Consider the following 17692-nt stretch of genomic DNA (forward strand, 5'->3'; position numbering starts at 1 on the left):
TGCTGTCGCTTCATCCCACTGAAGTCGCAAATGACGGTCGTTTGGGGACAGTGGAATGCACGCTTCAGGGCGTCTGGCTCGGAGCTGTCCTTGATATAAACAATTTCTAATTTCATTAGGTCCCTGTGTGCCAACTGCTAATCAGATTATTGCTACAGATGCAGTATGATAATGGCATCTTTGTCCCGATCAAATCGCCCCGTCAAATCTGAAAGGTAACTAACGCTCACGATCGCTACAGTACGTATTTGAAACAAACATGATCTGCATACTTATAGTGGCGCTACTAGTGCCACTCTTATGCGATTTGCTCTAAATCTGAATAGACATGATCTTTCAGGTGTAGAAACACACCTACTAACTTTCGTTTATGGAGAACAACTTTTTCTTGGTTCTGCAATTTTTTCTCCATCACTGTACATGATCACTGATGTCCATTTTCTGATAGGTCTTGATGTTTTCCTCAACTGCATGTACAGCTTCATTTAGTACTATAACTGAACTGCATTTATTAACGCCGGCCGCGGTGGTCTCGCGGTTCTAGGCGCGCAGTCCGGAACCGCGTGACTGCTATGGTCGCAGGTTCGAATCCTACCTCGGGCATGGATGTGTGTGATGTCCTTAGGTTAGTTAGGTTTAACTAGTTCTAAGTTCTAGGGGACTGATGACCTAAGATGTTAAGTCCCATAGTGCTCAGAGCCATTTGACCCATTTTTTGCATTTATTAACAGGTAAACTAGCTAACAAAAATCTAGGAAGGGACAAATTTTTCGTAGCCCCATAAATTACATTGACCTACCTGCGGTCATCAGTTCTATTAAATTCTATGTGTTGAACAACCAGTGATTTAGATTCCGACATCAAGCCTCTGAACAAAAAGTACATTGACTGTGGAAAGAGCAGGAACCGTTGTAGTGGTGGATGCAGTTATATGCTGCTCAAGACAGAAGCAGAAACAATGATGTTTACAGTTTGCAGCCAGGTCATGGAAACGTGCGGGTCTTTTTCTGTGTTCTCTACAGGGTTACTGTTAACCTGTTGGTGTAAAAGAGTCTTTATTGTTGTTGGCTGCCTCTGCTGCTTCCAACAAGAATGTAAATATAAATTGCATCATGCTAAGTATATGGAAGATGAAGATGGGGAGCAAATCTGTCACCCAATACCACCACTAAGCACTCTGTTTCAGGCTGTGGCATGGCTCAAGGAGACCAGTAACGTGTTTGTAATTTCTAATTTCTGATGTGACCACACAGTATGTGTTAACCTCTGGGTAGGTGTAGTAAAGTAAATGGACAGAGTAATCACTATTCCCACATCAGTACTACAGATTTGCATATTGTATATCTCTCATTTGGTTTCTTGCTAGATGTATGTAATACAACTATACTTTCCATAAAAATAAAGTTCCCCTACTTTGCCCAATCAAAGCAGATGAATTAGGTAGTAAGAAGCACCTAGGCCCTAAGAAGTGTGTGGTTCCTAGCCGAAGCACGAAAAAACGACCCCAGTAATGAAGTTAACATAAGTAGACGTGGAGGAAGGTGTAGCTGCGTATTCCCTATAAAGTCTGTGCCCACCTCACGATGCAACAAGCAAGTCCTAAGACCAAAACAGCAGCACTGGGGCCCTTATTCACATTTCCTTCCTGCTTCTGTTTAGTTGTTTCTCAGGATACATGCAGTAGCTAAGTACACTCCCTTCTATTACACATGCTGGGAGGAGTTCTACTGATCAAATTGGTGTGCTTGCCTCATTGAGTAGCAGCCATCAGCCCTCTGCTTGCCTGTCCCTTTGTTTCTGTTGTGTTACTAAAGGCTCTATGGAGAATTCTGCTCTGTTTCCTTCTATTGGGACTTTCCCTATGTCATCTGTATATTACACAAATGGGAAACAATAGCTTGGTAATCCATATGCATTTTTGGCGTAGAATTCGAATATTCAATAAAAACTAAGATTGCTATTATAAAATACAAAGTTGGCCCCACAAACCAGGGGTGGTTCGGAGGTGGCCATTTGTAACAGAGACAGATGTTCCGGTCGTGCGGTAGCGTTCTCGCTTCCCACGCCCGGGTTCCTGGGTTCGATTCCCGGCGGGGTCAGGGATTTTCTCTGCCTCGTGATGGCTGGGTGTTGTGTGCTGTCCTTAGGTTAGTTAGGTTTAAGTAGTTCTAAGTTCTAGGGGACTGATAACCATAGATGTTAAGTCCCATAGTGCTCAGAGCCATTTTTTTGAACAGATGTTCCATATCCTTATATTGACTTTTGACCTAGAACATTTTTTTTCGTACGATGCATCTTTTCCAATACATTTAGTTATATGTATCCTGTGCGTAAACACACACCAGTACCTGCCCTCTTCAGGGATTAACCTTCAGTTTCCAGACATTAGCTTGTGTCTTCTGCTCTCTGGCACTGGTCACAGCTTTCACCACTTTCGACGTGTAATCACGATTTGATGAATCTATACGGAAACGGAATTTGTCCATTTCCATATGGAACCACATGCTCATTATGTTCCTTCACATTGACTCCATCATTCCCAAGGAAATGTTCTAGTCACAATCTAGTAGATATAATTACCCTGAATACAGTAATGAAACGGTATTTTATATGTCATTGGAGTAAAAACATATGACCCGTTTCCTGGCGCAAATGTATATACAGCTCGTCTCTAGTTACATTATAGGTTTTCGTCTCACACACATTCGACTTTATTGTCAGATGACGTTTAACGTTCATCAGTTCAATGAATGACCCCATGGCCAATGAGAATCAAATCTGTGCAGTGGGCAATGTTTCAGTTTCTGTGATGAAATTCATAAACTGGCTGCACTTTAATTTTTCGCTGGAATACATTCTTTGTATCACACACTGTGTGCCTTTTATTTTTCTGAATTTACTTCGCCAGTCTGCTCGACAGTTGCTGCCCCCTTGGCTATCATGTGAACCCCCTACAGCCTGATTCACAACACATGAGCTAAAAGCACCATTTGATTACAGCAGTACCACATTAAGTTCCCTCAAAGATTATTGCTGTTGCAATTTCTGTGTAACTGTTGTTGTTGTGTATTCCACCTGTCCTGTGCAACAGTCTCCTTGTATTACTCTAGCATAACTGATGTATCCACGTTTCATTTGTACTTTCTATTGTTGTTTGTTATGGTAAGCTACTGGTCTGAGGAATTCAGGAGAATCAGAGTGTACACTGTTTAGATGGAGGCTGAGTTATTCATCTTAGCAGACCCAGTTCTGTCATTAGCAGTGTGTGTTCTGTTGTTTGTGTGACGACAATCCCCCAGCAGCGATCCAGATAGCAAATACTCGCCGGCCGCTGTGGCCGAGCGATTCTAGGCGTTCCACTCCGGAACCGCACTGCTGCTACGGACGCAGGTTCGAATCCTGCCTTGGGCATGGATGTGTGTAATGTCCTTAGGTTTAAGTAGTTCTAAGTGTAGGGGACCGATGACCCCAGATGTTAAGCACCATAGTGCTTAGAGCCATTTGAACCATTTGAGCAAACTGCCCTCTGGCCCCCCAAGTGGACAGAGTTCACCACACCCTGCCTGTTTGTGTGCAGCACGCCGGCCTCTGCAGACGGATGTTCGCGCCCCGGCAGTGGGCTGCAGGGAGACCGCGGCCGCACCCCTGCCACTGCTGCGCCGCCCACGGCTGCCCGCACCACTCCTCCGCCAGATGACTCTGCCGTCTCTCGCCTGCGGTGAGTTCCGCCACTACACAGTGAGACTTGTCGGGGGTGTCAACCATGTGTTGGGCGCAAGGAAATAGAATGGCGCTGTAGTGCGTATGTGGTAACACAAAGGTTATAGTTATCGAGAAAACTTATTCCTTTTACAAATTCTCGTGGATGAAAGTGATTCCTTACAACCCTCTGTGGGTTCACCGTGTGAGTTACATTCAGTTTAGGACACAAGATGTCATACACTGCAGTTATAAGGGAAAGATATAATAAAACAAAGTCATTTTCCATGGATACAGAACATAATGATGTATTCGATGCAATTTCTTCTTTCGGTGATAGCTCTCTATCTGAGAATGAATCATTTAGCAAATAGTCACGAGACAGAAGGTGCTGATGCATTGAAAGTACTCCAAACTTCGATTTTATGTAAATAAATAATTTTGAATGCGAGTCTTTAGTGATCCTCAAACAGAAATGGTGAAGAAATCGCAAGCAGGATAAAGCAAACAAAATAATATGCAGCAGAGTAAGAATATGGCGTGTTCTGGGGTGTGTCTTCAGATTTTGTATATTTATCTTCAAGTGACTTTTCGGAGTATACTTAGCACTGATAACTTATGCCCTATTGCGCTTATGATGCGTGTCTTGCTCACCTCAACACACGATCACGCCTGGCTCAAACTTCCATTCTCTTTTCTATTGTGTTGGCGCATAAGTTCGTGGCTTTTTTCCATACGTTAATCAAACACAACGTAAAAGGGGCTTTAGTCATCACTAACGTGTTCTCCTTCACTATTTGCAACAGATTCACACTCTCAGAGGATAAAGCGGCAAAGCAGGCACCAACAGAAAACATAATGGGTAATGCCAGACTTAGTAAGCTACTACATAACACGTTTTTATACATTCTAATAGATATGTGAACCAGGAGTAAACTAGCACATCTGGAGATCACCTTTATAGACCAAATTACTGGGGAAGAATCGTATTCGCTATAACCAAACAAGAATTGTGAGAGATGGTCATCTTAAAAAGTAAAACAGTGAGCGGTGTAGGTGTACCTTTGCAGTTTTTTGAGTAGCCATTGGCGACAAGTGGAGATTAGTTCGCATTTACATATGATGAAATTTTAGCCACACTAAGAGATTTTACTGTCGGACTGGCGCTGTTAATAGCATGGAACAAAAGCGGAACACCACTGTAAGATTGTAGACAGATAATATTACTCAATTTCGATTTCCAGTATTGGGATTCTGATTAAATAACGGATTAAAATCACTTCAGAAGAGAATCTACGACTCGACTCAGTAAACTACACTTAAGAGCACGTCGGATCTGTTGGGAGACTAAACAAGTATATTTTGTCTCTCACCACAATCTACAAATCACAACTAACCATAACATCCTGTATTTTGAGTCATCAGCCTGATATGATACACCACGAATTCCTTTCTTGTGCTACCTTTTCATCTCGCAGTAGCATTTCCGAGCTATGTAATCAATTATTTGTTGGAAGTATTCATATTTCTGTCTTCCTGTATAGTTTTTAACATCTACCACTCCCTCTAATACCATGGAAGTTATTCCCTGATGTATTAACAGATGTACTACGACCATGCCCCTTCTTCTTGTCAGTGCTTTTCATATATTTCTTTCCTCTCCTTTTCTGTGCAGAACCTCCTCATCTCTTACCTTACGAGTGCACCTAATTTTCAACATTGGTCTGTAGCAAAATATCTCAAATGCTTCAATTCTGTTCTGTTTTCGGTTTCCTGACAGTCCATGATGTGACATCATGTATGATTGAGTTAAAACATGGTTTTCGCATATTCTTGATGCCTTCTGTGACACCAGAAGAAAATGTGATTATCATCTTCTTCACTTCCCGATTCACATGAAGAATATTTTACCATGTTCAGGTAGTAGAGATTTGGCGGAATGTCCCGTGACTGAAACGAAGTCGTGCCAATGTTTCTCTGTACTAAGGCGACAAAGGTCGCGGGATAGCGATAGGCACATATACAGATCGCGGTAGTATCGCGTACACGAGGTAGAAAAAGGCAGTGTATTGCCGATGCTTTTATTTGTACCCAGTAATTCATGTGGAAAGGTTGCCGACGTGAATATGGCCGCGTGACGCGAATTAACAGACTTTGAATGCAGAAGGGTCTGTGGAGCCAGACGCATGGGACATTCCTTTTTGGAAATTGTTTGGGCATTCGGTATTCCGAGAACCATAGTCAAGAGTGTGCGGAGAATGCCACATGTCAGGCATTATGTCTCACCACGGACAACGCAGTGGCCGACGGACTTCGCTTAAATACCGAAAGCAACGGCATTTGCATAGAGTTGTCAGTGCTAACAGACAAGCAACGTAATGTGAAATAAGCGCAGTAATCGATGTGGGACTTACTACGAACGTATCTGTTAGAACAGTGCGGCAAAATTTGGCGTTAACGGGCTACGGCAGCGGACGACCGATGTAAGTGCCTCTGCCAACTGCACGACATCGCCTGCAGTGCCTCTCCTGGGCTCGCGATCATATCAGTTGGACCCCAAGTGACTGCAAAAGCGCGGGATGGCCAGATGAGTCCCGATTTCAGTTGGTGAGACCTGATGGTAGGATTTGAGTGTGGCGCAGGCCCAACGAAACCATGGACCCAAGTTGGCAACAAGACACTGTGCAAGCTGGCGAAGGCTCTACAGTGGTTTGAGCTATATTTACATGGAATGGACTAGGTCCTCTCACCCTACAGAACCGATCATTGACTGGAAATGACTATTTCCGGCTACTTGGCCCATTGTGAACCATACAAATTCCATCGTTTTCTGGGAACATGAAATCCATGAATGGCTGCAGATGATCTCCAAGTCACGGGGCTACAATTTTTTGCAATAGGTTTGAAGAACAATTTGGAGAATTCTAGCGCCCGACATGAAACCCATCGAAAATCTATGGAATATACTCAAGAGGTCAATTCGAACACAAATTCCTGCACCGGCAACACTTTCGCGGTTTGCGGACGGCTGTGGAGGCAGCATGGTTCATTATTTCTGCTGGGGCCTCCCTTCCAAAGACTCTTTGAGTCCTTGCCACACCGAGCCACTGCACTGTGCCTGGCAGAAGGACATGGTATTAGGGGGCACCCCACGACTTTTGTCACCTCAGTGCAAATTTTCTGCTGTATCTGCGATTTTGGTACTTATGACATCATGGGAGGTTAGCTACTGCAGTGGCACAGCGTCTGCCTCCAATGTCGTAAAACCATTGTAGATTTTCACTCTACTTGGCACTGACTATAATTCTTATCGTGTGAAAAAGATGGCTGAGTGGCACTTTCATATTTCGCTGCAGCAGTGTAAAAATCTTGCTTGGCCAGGTTGTCTACATTTTCATTTCCCTTTATTCCACTGTGCACCTTGAGCTGTAACATGATGGTCGTCTTATGTACATACAAAATCTCCTGCGTTGCTTCTACAATGTGGTGTACTACCTAATTTTCGATATGTTGGCGCAGTAGTATTTTAACAGCATCATTGCTGAAAGGGAGACTGAAAAAAGTGATTTTTTTTCCTTCCACTACTTTTGCACATTTGAGTCCCTCTAAAATCGGAGCAGTCTTCGTGTCTTGGCTGTAGATTTGGTTGGTCCATACTTTACTTACGATTTTCAATAAACGAATTAATCCCTTCTGCAATGTATGTTGGAGCAATGAATAGTGGATGTTACTCGGTCCTGGTCCCATAGTTTTGCTATGCACTATTGCTACAGTCGTTTCCAATAGGTTCAACATACCGTTTACTAGGTGTTCCATCAGACGCTCTATTATGAGCCCGCTTTTTCCTGCTCTGATCCGCTTGGCGTCAAGTTGCATAAAATGTTTTCTCAAAGGATTTTAGATGTGGCGTGTAGTTTTCCCACTGCTGTATTAATACATCTTGTTCTCTAGATCTTATTCCAAACGATAGTCATGGAGCATTGAATAGGTGAGCTATTACAAAAAAATCGGCAGCTTCCTTCTTTTTTTAAAAAAAAATTTTGTACAGACGGGTTTCTGTACATAGATGTATCTTATACCTTAATAAGACATCTGTTTCCCCAGAAGGCAATGACTGTGCAACAGCAGCATCCTGAGGTCTAAGCCCTAAGTGTCAGGAATCAGTGTGACAAAAAATAATGACTAAATGTCTGGAGTGATGGAATGTAGGAGTTTTGAACTGATGAAGACTTTGGGAGTATGATGTCACTGCACATCTGTACTTTAATAAACGGGGACTGTCCCACTGTTTCGTAACACAAACGGAGAAAATTGCAGATTGGTTAGTGGTCGTTGGACAGATCTAATTTTTGAACTGGTTTCATCTCAGGTTCTTCTGCAGTATTCTTAATCAGAAGTATGTTATCTGACAGTTTGCCGTTTTTGCACAGGAGCCTTCCAGAAAAGGAGAAGAACAGCAGGCTGGTTCAAGCAGCGAAGGAGGATGCAGTCACTGAGCTGCAGACTCTGCTGGCAGCTGGTGCGGACGTGGGGGCGAGGGAGGAGAGCGAGGACAGGTGGACCACCCTCCACTGGGCAGCAAACAAGGGACACGTTAAGGCAGCGAGGTGCCTGGTGGAGGGTGGAGCAGACGTGGACGCCAGGTGCAGGAACTGGCAGGAGACGCCCCTGCACAGGGCTGCATACAATGGCCACAAGGCTGTGGCGCAGCTGCTGCTGGAGGCAGGGGCGGAGGCTGATGCCAGGAACAAAACGCAGAGCACACCCCTGATCCTGGCTGCAGAGAAAGGACATGTGGCTGTGGTGCGGCTCCTGCTGGCGGCCACTCCTTACCACAACGCCAGGAATCAGTGGGGGCGAACGCCGCTGCACACTGCGGCTCTGCACGGGCACGCAGAGGTGGCATCTGCACTGCTCGACGCTGGGGCCGACCGCTGGGCTAGGAATAACGACGGGAACACCCCACTGGACCTAGCCAGGCAGAACAACCACCAGCAGCTGATAGACATGCTAAGGTGTAGCTAGCCGTCCGACAGACATCCTTGGAGTAAAACGTAAAGAGCTCCACTCCAAGACTTTTCTTTATAATTAAAATGAAGAATATGATAAATTTAAACCTGTGGTCAGTCACTGTTTCTGTACTCCCACTTCAAGGAGAACGCTGTACCTCGGCACACTTTTATGGCCACTTCTAGTGAACCCTTCAGTAGATGTTTAGTACATAATATTATTCCAATTTTAAATCGTGGCATACACCTTTGAGTTTTGCAGGATTTTTCTGAAATTATAAAAAATGCTGCAAGATTCAACTTCGCTCAAATGCGAAGAAATGTTTGAAGGTTCAAAACGGTCATGAAATTGGGAACAAATATGCGACTGAAATTGAAAGATACAGTATTGACTGCAGCAGCCTAACTGGTATTTTATTACTCTACTACACACCAATAATAAGTAAATGATATGAAATTACATTGCTTCATCTCATTCTAAAATGTATTTTTGTCGAATTTTTTTTTTCGCCCCCTGAAGTAGACTGGCTGGCAGCAGCATAGTACACCGCTCTTCAGCCTACAGAATTTTTGAAACATACGAAGAAGATAACAAACAATAAAAGCAGGTGATAAAAATGGAGACATAAATTGTAAAATGGTGGAAAATTGTGGAAGTTAAAACACAAAACAAAGGGTTGGCGATGCTAATAAGATGCACAGGAAGCAGACAGGTAAAATAGTAGACACAGCAACAGTTTCTGTTCACAACACTTTGGAAAAGACGCACAACACTTAACACTCACTCCAAACACTGCACTAAAAAGTCGGCACGAAGACGAGAAGACGACACACCACAGCCAAGGGCAGATGGGGGGGGGGGGGGTTCGGTCGGTAGTTCTGTCGAGTGACTCATCTTTCCTGGTTACATTATCCTGTAGGTACAACACATCTCTTACTTGTAAGTATGTGAGTATCATGATAGCAAGAGGGACAGTGAGAGATATCTATGAGGTCATACTGAAAACTAATGCCTGAGAAATTTTTATTCTATTGTCAAGATTGGCTGACGTGTTACATGTCATGCAGGTTACTCGGCCGACTTTCCCACTCCGCTGACACAAGCTGCTGGTCGCTGCCACTAGAGGACTCTAAAGGGTTTCGTGTCACATGGCTTGGTGTGACGTAACTATCTCAGCGTACAGCGAGACTCACTGAAAACTGTCCACACATGGAGTATCGTCTCATTCTGCACGACAATGCTATACCACACAAGAGCACCGCCTATCTGTAACTATCTGATACCTCGACTTCACTGTCTTCGACCATCCTCCGTACATATCTGACTTGGGCCCGTCCTGGTTTCATGTGTACCCTAAACTTAAAGAACGCCTTCGAAGACTTCATTTTGACTTTCATATTGATGGAAAGGTGCAGGTTGCGGCTTCTTCAGTAAACATTCTGCAGTGACAGTATCAAAGTACAGGTCTCTCACTGTCAAAAATCTGTTCGTCGCAAGGGTGAATATGTTGCGAAATAAATATGCATACATGAAGAGTAAAGATGTACAATGGAAATAAAATTTGCTTTATTTAAAAGCTATAAGATTTTTCAAATAAAAAATATTCGGAGGTATTATTTTTCATCCCACCCTCATACAAACTAATCCAACAAGATGCAAGCTTCCTTTTGTGAAAACAACAAAATTCGGAAAATCCTCTATTACTGAGAAACAGCAGTTACTCCAGCACCTGATTACAGAAAATTAGTTGACAGAATCGTGGTTTGTGCCAAGTGAAACTGTTGCAGATTTCACCCTACCCAGATAACAGCCACGTATTGCTCTACAGTTTGAATGTATCTTCATTGAAGACCCAGCATTGAAATTACTTCTGTGTCTCCTGTGCAGTAATTTGTGTCTGTACTAACAGTGTGACAACATTAGCAATAGTCACATGACATTAGTTCTGAATCCAAACTGAATATACTAACGTATCTGCAGTACAGATGGTTTGATCGGTACTGTGTTTAATTACAACGTGGTGTCAGTTGCAATATTCACACAAAGTTATCTGCTTATCTGAAATCATGTTATTTGCCTATCACTATTTAAAAACAATCAGAGAACAACCTTAAACCTTACAGTTCGCACAGACTTGTAGTGATGCAGCAATAAGATATACCACCATGTATCACGTGATGTGGGTCTCCAATCACACTCCACAGAGTACTGCAGCAGATTTTCCCTTCGCCCACATTTCCCTTCTGTGGATCTTCAGTGCATTTCCCTCAGGCCCCTGTCATGCCAGTGGAGCTTTTGCAGTGGCCACCATGCAACCCACTACTTAGAAACTCTGCCGAGAGCGCCCTCATTGCAATCTGCTGAACTACAGCTCTCAAGAAATGTAAAAAATTAATGACAAATTAAGAGTAGGTAATCCAGCGAAAAATCTAAACATTTTGTATGAGTGCTATTGCCATTTGAATAGGTAAAAACTCATTTTCAAATATCGAGACACAATGGAAAGAATTATGTAGCTGCCAGGGAGCATTGATTAAATCAATGAAGAAAGTTAAAAATTTGTATTAGACTGGGATATGAACCCGAGTCTTCTCCTTACTAGGCAGATGTCCTTACCAATGCGCCATCCAGATACAGTGTTATCAACCGCACACACTCCTGTCAGATTTAAGTTCTCAACATATACCACACACTACTGTTGTCGTGGCTCTTGCCCATTATCCTCCTTACTTGCTGCATTTCGCCAATTCCAATAAGAGTTCGAGCGTCGTCTGCACCTTAATGTGATCACTGGGAATCCTCACCTTAATTATATTTGTGGTGTGTTGTTTTTGATGTTAACGAGGATAAGAAGCAAGGGGCACTACATCATTAGTGTGTGGGTAAGTTGAGAATCTTTGTCTGACAGGAAGCATACTAGGGTGGTCTCTGCGGTTGTCAAGACCACTGTGTCCAGATGGTGCAGTGTTCAGCACATCTGCCTACTATGCAGGAGCCCCTAGTTTGCATCCAGGCCTACCATATAGTTTCAGATTTTCCCATTGATTTAATCAATGTCCAGTGTTCGTTTGAGACTTGATTCAAAATGGTGTGTGTTCATTCAGACACATTCGAAAGATCAGACATCACGTATACATTTTCATACATAGCAGTACAGATAAAAATAAATTTGCAGCTTACCAAAATAAACAGTAATACATGATGATCAGCAGTCTCAACTGCAGCTGATTTCCATGTGCTACCTACAGTCTATGTTATGAGCTATGATTTAATGGCGATGTAAAGTAACACTGTTTGAGACTGATTGTCAAAAACCAAGTATTCTCAATTGATTATGCACTAGGGCTCTATTTTGTTGACAGTGGAGCAGTACAGCTAATAACGAATGAATGCATGTACAAAAATTAAACTGAAATCTTAATAATGGTTCATGACTACTTTTCACCATCAAACTACAACCATCCAAAGAATTGAAGTTTCATTTCAGGATGAAGACATATTATTAACAGTAAACAAAGAGAGCAACATATACTACATTACATGGCATATAAAATATGGCACACATCAGGCTGAATTTTACATCAGACTTGAGAATTAATAGATTAACAGTCAATGAGATAAAGTTCATTATTTTGGCTCATGTTCTTGTTGTTGTGGTCTTCAGTCCTGAGACTGGTTTGATGCAGCTCTCCATGCTACTCTATCCTGTGCAAGCTTCTTCATCTCCCAGTACCTACTGCAACCTACATCCTTCTGAATCTGTTTAGTGTGTTCATCTCTTGGTCTCCCTCTACGATTTTTACCCTCCACGCTGCCCTCCAATACTAAATTGGTGATCCCTTGATGTCTCAGAACATGTCCTACCAACCGATCCCTTCTTCTAGTCAAGTTGTGCCACGAACTCCTCTTCTCCCCAATCCTATTCAATACCTCATCATTAGTTATATGATCTACCCATCTAATCTTCAGCATTCTTCTGTAGCACCACATTTCGAAAACTTCTATTCTCTTCTTGTCCAAACTAGTTATCGTCCATGTTTCACTTTCATACATGGCTACACTCCATACAAATACTTTCAGAAACGACTTCCTGACATTTAAATCTATACTCAATGTTAACAAACTTCTCTTCAGAAACGCTTTCCTTGCCATTGCCAGTCTACATTTTATATCCTCTCTACTTCGACAATCTTCAGTTACTTTGCTCCCCAAATAGCAAAACTCCTTTACTACCTTAAGTGTCTCATTTCCTAATCCAATTCCTGCAGCGTCACCCGACTTAATTCGACTACATTCCATTACTCTCGTTTTGCTTTTGTTGATGTTCATCTTATACCCTCCTTTCATGACACTGTCCATTCCGTTCAACTGCTCTTCCAAGCCCTTTGCTGTCTCTGACAGAATTACAATATCATTGGCGAACCTCAAAGCTTTTATTGCTTCTCCATGGATTTTTAATACCTACTCCGAATTTTTCTTTTGTTTCCTTCGCTGCTTGCTCAATATACAAATTGAATAACATAGGGGATAGGCTACAACCCTGTCTCACTCCCTTCCCAACTACTGCTTCTCTTTCATGCCCCTCCACTCTTATAACTGCCATCTGGTTTCTGTACAAATTGTAAATAGTCTTTGACTCCCTGAATTTTACAACTGCCACCTTCAGAATTTGAAAGAGAGTATTCCAGTCAACATTGTCAAAAGCTTTCTCTAAGTCTACAAATGCTAGAAACGTAGGTTTGCATTTCCATAGTTTAGCTTCTAAGATATGTCGTAGGGTCAGTATTGCCTCATGTGTTCCAATATTTCTACGGAATCCAAACTTATCTTCCCCGAGGTCGGCTTCTACCAGTTTTTCCATTCGTCTGTAAAGAATTCGCGTTAGTATTATGCATCCGTGACTTATTGAACTGATTGTTCGGTAATTTTCACATCTGTCGGCACCTGCTTTCTTTGGGATTGGAATTATTATATTCTTCTTGAAGTCTGAAGGTATTTCGCCTGTCTCATACATCTTGCTCACGAGATGGTAGAGTTTTGTCAGGACTGGCTCTACCAAGGTCGTCAGTAGTTCTAATGGAGTGTTGTCTACTCCCGGGCCCTTGTTTTGACTCAGGTCTTTCAGTGCTCTGTCAATCTCTTCACGCAGTATCGTAGCTCCCATTTCATCTTCATCCACGTCCTCTTCCATTTCCTTAATATTGTCCTCAAGTACATTGCCCTTGCATAGACCCTCTATATATTCCTTCCACCTTTCTTTGCTTAGAACTGGGTTTCCATCTGAGCTCTTGATATTCATACAAGTGGTTCTCTTTTCTCCAAAGGTCTCTTTAATTTTCCTGGAGGCAGTATCTATCTTACCCCTAGTGGGATAAGCCTCTACATCCTTACATTTGTCCTCTAGCCATCCCTGCTTAACCATTTTGCACTTCCTGTCGATCTCATTTTTGAGATGTTTGTATTCCTTTTTGCCTGCATCAATTATTGCATTTTTATATTTTCTCCTTTCATCATTTACATTCAATATTTATTCTGTTACCCAAGGATTTCTACTAGCCCTAGTCTTTTTACCTACTAGATCCTCTGCTGCCTTCACTACTTCATCTCTCAAAGCTACCCATTCTTCTTCTACTGTATTTCTTTCCCCCATTCCTGTCAATTGTTCCCTTATGCTCTCCCCGAAACTCTGTACAACCTCCAGTTCTTTCACTTTATCCAGGTCCCATCTCCTAAAATTCCCACCTTTTTTGCAGTTTCATCAGTTTTAATCTACAGTTCATAACCAATAGATTGTGGTCAGAGTCCACACTGCCCCTGGCAATGTCTTACAATTTAAAACCTGGTTCCTAAATCTCTGTCTTACCATTATATAATCTATCTGAAAGCTGTCTGTATCTCCAGGCTTCTTCCATGTATACAACCTTCTTTTATGATTCTTGAACCAAGTGTTAGCTATGATTAAGTTGTGCTCTATGCAAAATTCTATCAGGCGGCTTCCTCTTTCATTTCTTAGCCCCAATCCATATTCACCTACTACGTTTCCTTCTTTCCCTTTTCCTACTATCGAATTCCAGTCACCTATGACTATTAAATTTTCGTCTTCCTTCACTATCTGAATAATTTCTTTTATTTCATCATACATTTCTTCAATTTCTTCGTCATCTGCAGAGCTAGTTGGCATATAAACTTGTACTACTGTAGTAGGCGTGGGCTTCGCGTCTATCTTGGCCACAATAATGCGTTCGCTGTGCTGTTTGTAGTAGCTTACCCGCATTCCTATTGTTTTATTCATTATTAAACTGACTGCTGCATTATCCCTATTTGATTGTGTATTTATAACCCTGTATTCACCTGACCAAAACGCTTGTTCCTCCTTCCAGCGAACTTCACTAATTCCTACTATTTCTAACTTTAACCTATCCATTTCCCTTTTTAAATTTTCTAACCTACCTGCTCGATTAAGGGGTCTGACGTACCACGCTCCGATCCGTAGAACGCCAGTTTTCTTTCTCCTGATAACGACGTCCTCTTGAGTAGTGCCCGCCTGGAGATCCGAATGGGGGACTATTTTACCTCCGGAATATTTTACCCAAGAGGGCGCCATCATCATTTAACCATACAGTAAAGCTGCATGCCCTCGAGAAAAATTACGGCTGTAGTTTCCCCTTGCTTTCAACCGTTCGCTGTACCAGCACAGCAAAGCTGTTTTGATTAGTGTTACAAGGCCAGATCAGTCAATCATCCACACTGTTGTCCCTGCAACTACTGACAAGGCTGCTGCTCTTCTTCAGGAACCACACGTTTGTCTGGCCTCTCAACAGATACCCCTCCGTTGTGGTTGCACCTACGGTACGGCTATCTGTATCGCTGAGGCACGCAAGCCTCCCCACCAACGGCTAGGTCCATGGTTCTTTGGCTCATAAATGAGGGAAAAAGTCTATTTAAGTTATTGTTGCTTTAATTAAACGAACTTATTAATGTAAATTACACAGTTTAAATAACTTTCAGCGAAAGTTACAGTGGAATAATTGTTCTAAATATTTATAAAAGTTGAGCCATTCCATACTGATGCCAGCAACAGCATTTGTAGATAAGGGTCCTTTTGTACATCAGTAACTCAACGTAGATGTATCACTAATGTCCTTCACTTAGGGAGTCATCAGCTGCAAACTCACACCACAGTGAGCAGATTTCATTTGAAAAATCTTTCAAAATTGCATATACGAAATCTGAGTTATCTACACTAAATGTACAGGAAATGAAGTTCTTTATTTTGCATCATAAAATTAAAATGGTTCAAATGCCTCTGAGCACTATGGGACTTAACATGTGAGGTCATCAGTCCCGTAGAACGTAGAACTACCTAAACCTAACTAACCTATGGACATCACACACATCCATGCCCGAGGCAAGATTCGAACTTGCGACCGTAGCGGTCACGCGGTTCCAGACTGAAGCGCCTAGATCCGCTCGGCCACAGCGTCCGGCTTTGCCTCATAAATCAAGTAAATATGTTTACTTAAGTTACTGTTACTATAATTAAATAAATTGTTGACATTCTTATTAATGGAAATTCTACAGTTTCAATAACTCTCAGCAGAAGCTATAGTGGAATAATTCTATACTGATGCCAGAAACAGCAGTTGTACATAAGGAGGCTTTTGTACATCAGTACCTCGATGCGGCTGCGCCACTAATATGATTTACTGAGGGAGTCATCAGGTGCACACTCAAACCACGATGACCAGGTTTCAGTTGAAAAATATTTCAAATTTGCAGGAACAAAATCTGACTCATCTACACTAAAAGAAGGTACTGTTGATCTGCCACTGGGACAGCAAATGTAAATTAGGTGTCCATTAATATTCACTGAATGATTAGAGAAAAACCTCATTCCTACCAACCAGCATTAGCTTCAAAGACATCGATCAAGGAAAATGCACGTTGCACTCTTCACAGATTTCACTCGGAAAGAAATGGCTCAACACATACAAGTGCATGCTGCATTTCATGTTTCCAAGAAACATTGGAATCACAACTACATTTAAGTCATTAGCTAAAGTCCGGGGTACCCAATGAGATTTGAGATTTGATTGTGGATTATTTTGTAGGGGGGGGGGGGGGGAGAACAGCATGTTACCTTAGACTGAGACGTGGAGTGACTGGTAGAGGTAACTGCGAGTGTGCCACAGGGAAGTATTTTGCGACCATTGCTGATTATATTTTATGTTAATGAAATAGCACGACAGTATACATAACCTCATTTTTGTAGTTGATACAGTTATACAGAAGGAAGCGTTCTGTGAAAAAAACTTTGCAACAAATATTCACAGCTTTTAAGCTTTAAGTGTTGTGAGAAAAGTAGCAGGTTGCGTTAATTGGTCATAAATGTAAAACTGTGCACTTTAAAACATGCAAAACATAGTAGCCTTTGTTTTTAATATCAGTAAGTTGAAACTGGAATCTTGCAACTCACACAGATACGTGGCTACAGCAGTTTGTAGGGATATGAGCATAAGGATCGCGTGGGCTTGGTCGTAGGTAAAGCAGGGGTAGATCTTGGTTCATTGGCAATACACTGGGGAAATGCTGTCAGTCAACGAAGGAGATCGCTTACAAGTAACTTGCACAATCAGTAATTGAATATTGTCCTTGTGTGTTGGATTCATAGCGAATTCAACTAACAATCGATATCAAATATGTGCAAAATAGGCAGCACGAATGATCACAGATTGGTCTGACTCACGGCAAAGCATCATAGAAATGCTGAAAAACTGGAAGACGCCTTAACATAGACGACCCCGACACCGTAGAAGCATACTTGTATGTTGCAGAAACTGGTGTTACTTTAGGAACATAGGAAAATGCCACAACCCTCGACACAAGGGATAGCGTAGCAAAATCGGACTTATCACAGTGTTCACAGTGGCCACTTAACGGTCACACTTCCCTCAGTCCCTATGCGAGTGAAGCGGAAAGATAG

The 17692-nt window shown here is 42.2% G+C and overlaps 1 protein-coding gene across 1 annotated transcript in view; it reads left to right on the forward strand.

Moving 5' to 3' along the window:
• Positions 1-17692, forward strand: part of LOC126204380 (serine/threonine-protein phosphatase 6 regulatory ankyrin repeat subunit B-like) — a 394854-nt gene that overhangs the window by 326278 nt on the left and 50884 nt on the right. Inside the window, exons 15-16 of the mRNA XM_049938752.1 lie at positions 3578-3718; positions 8130-8306. Coding sequence (XP_049794709.1) covers positions 3578-3718; positions 8130-8306 — 318 coding nt within the window. The remainder of the gene's footprint in view (positions 1-3577; positions 3719-8129; positions 8307-17692) is intronic.

This window comes from Schistocerca nitens, chromosome 9 (genome assembly GCF_023898315.1).
Source record: "Schistocerca nitens isolate TAMUIC-IGC-003100 chromosome 9, iqSchNite1.1, whole genome shotgun sequence".
Taxonomy (NCBI): Eukaryota; Metazoa; Arthropoda; class Insecta; order Orthoptera; family Acrididae; genus Schistocerca; species Schistocerca nitens.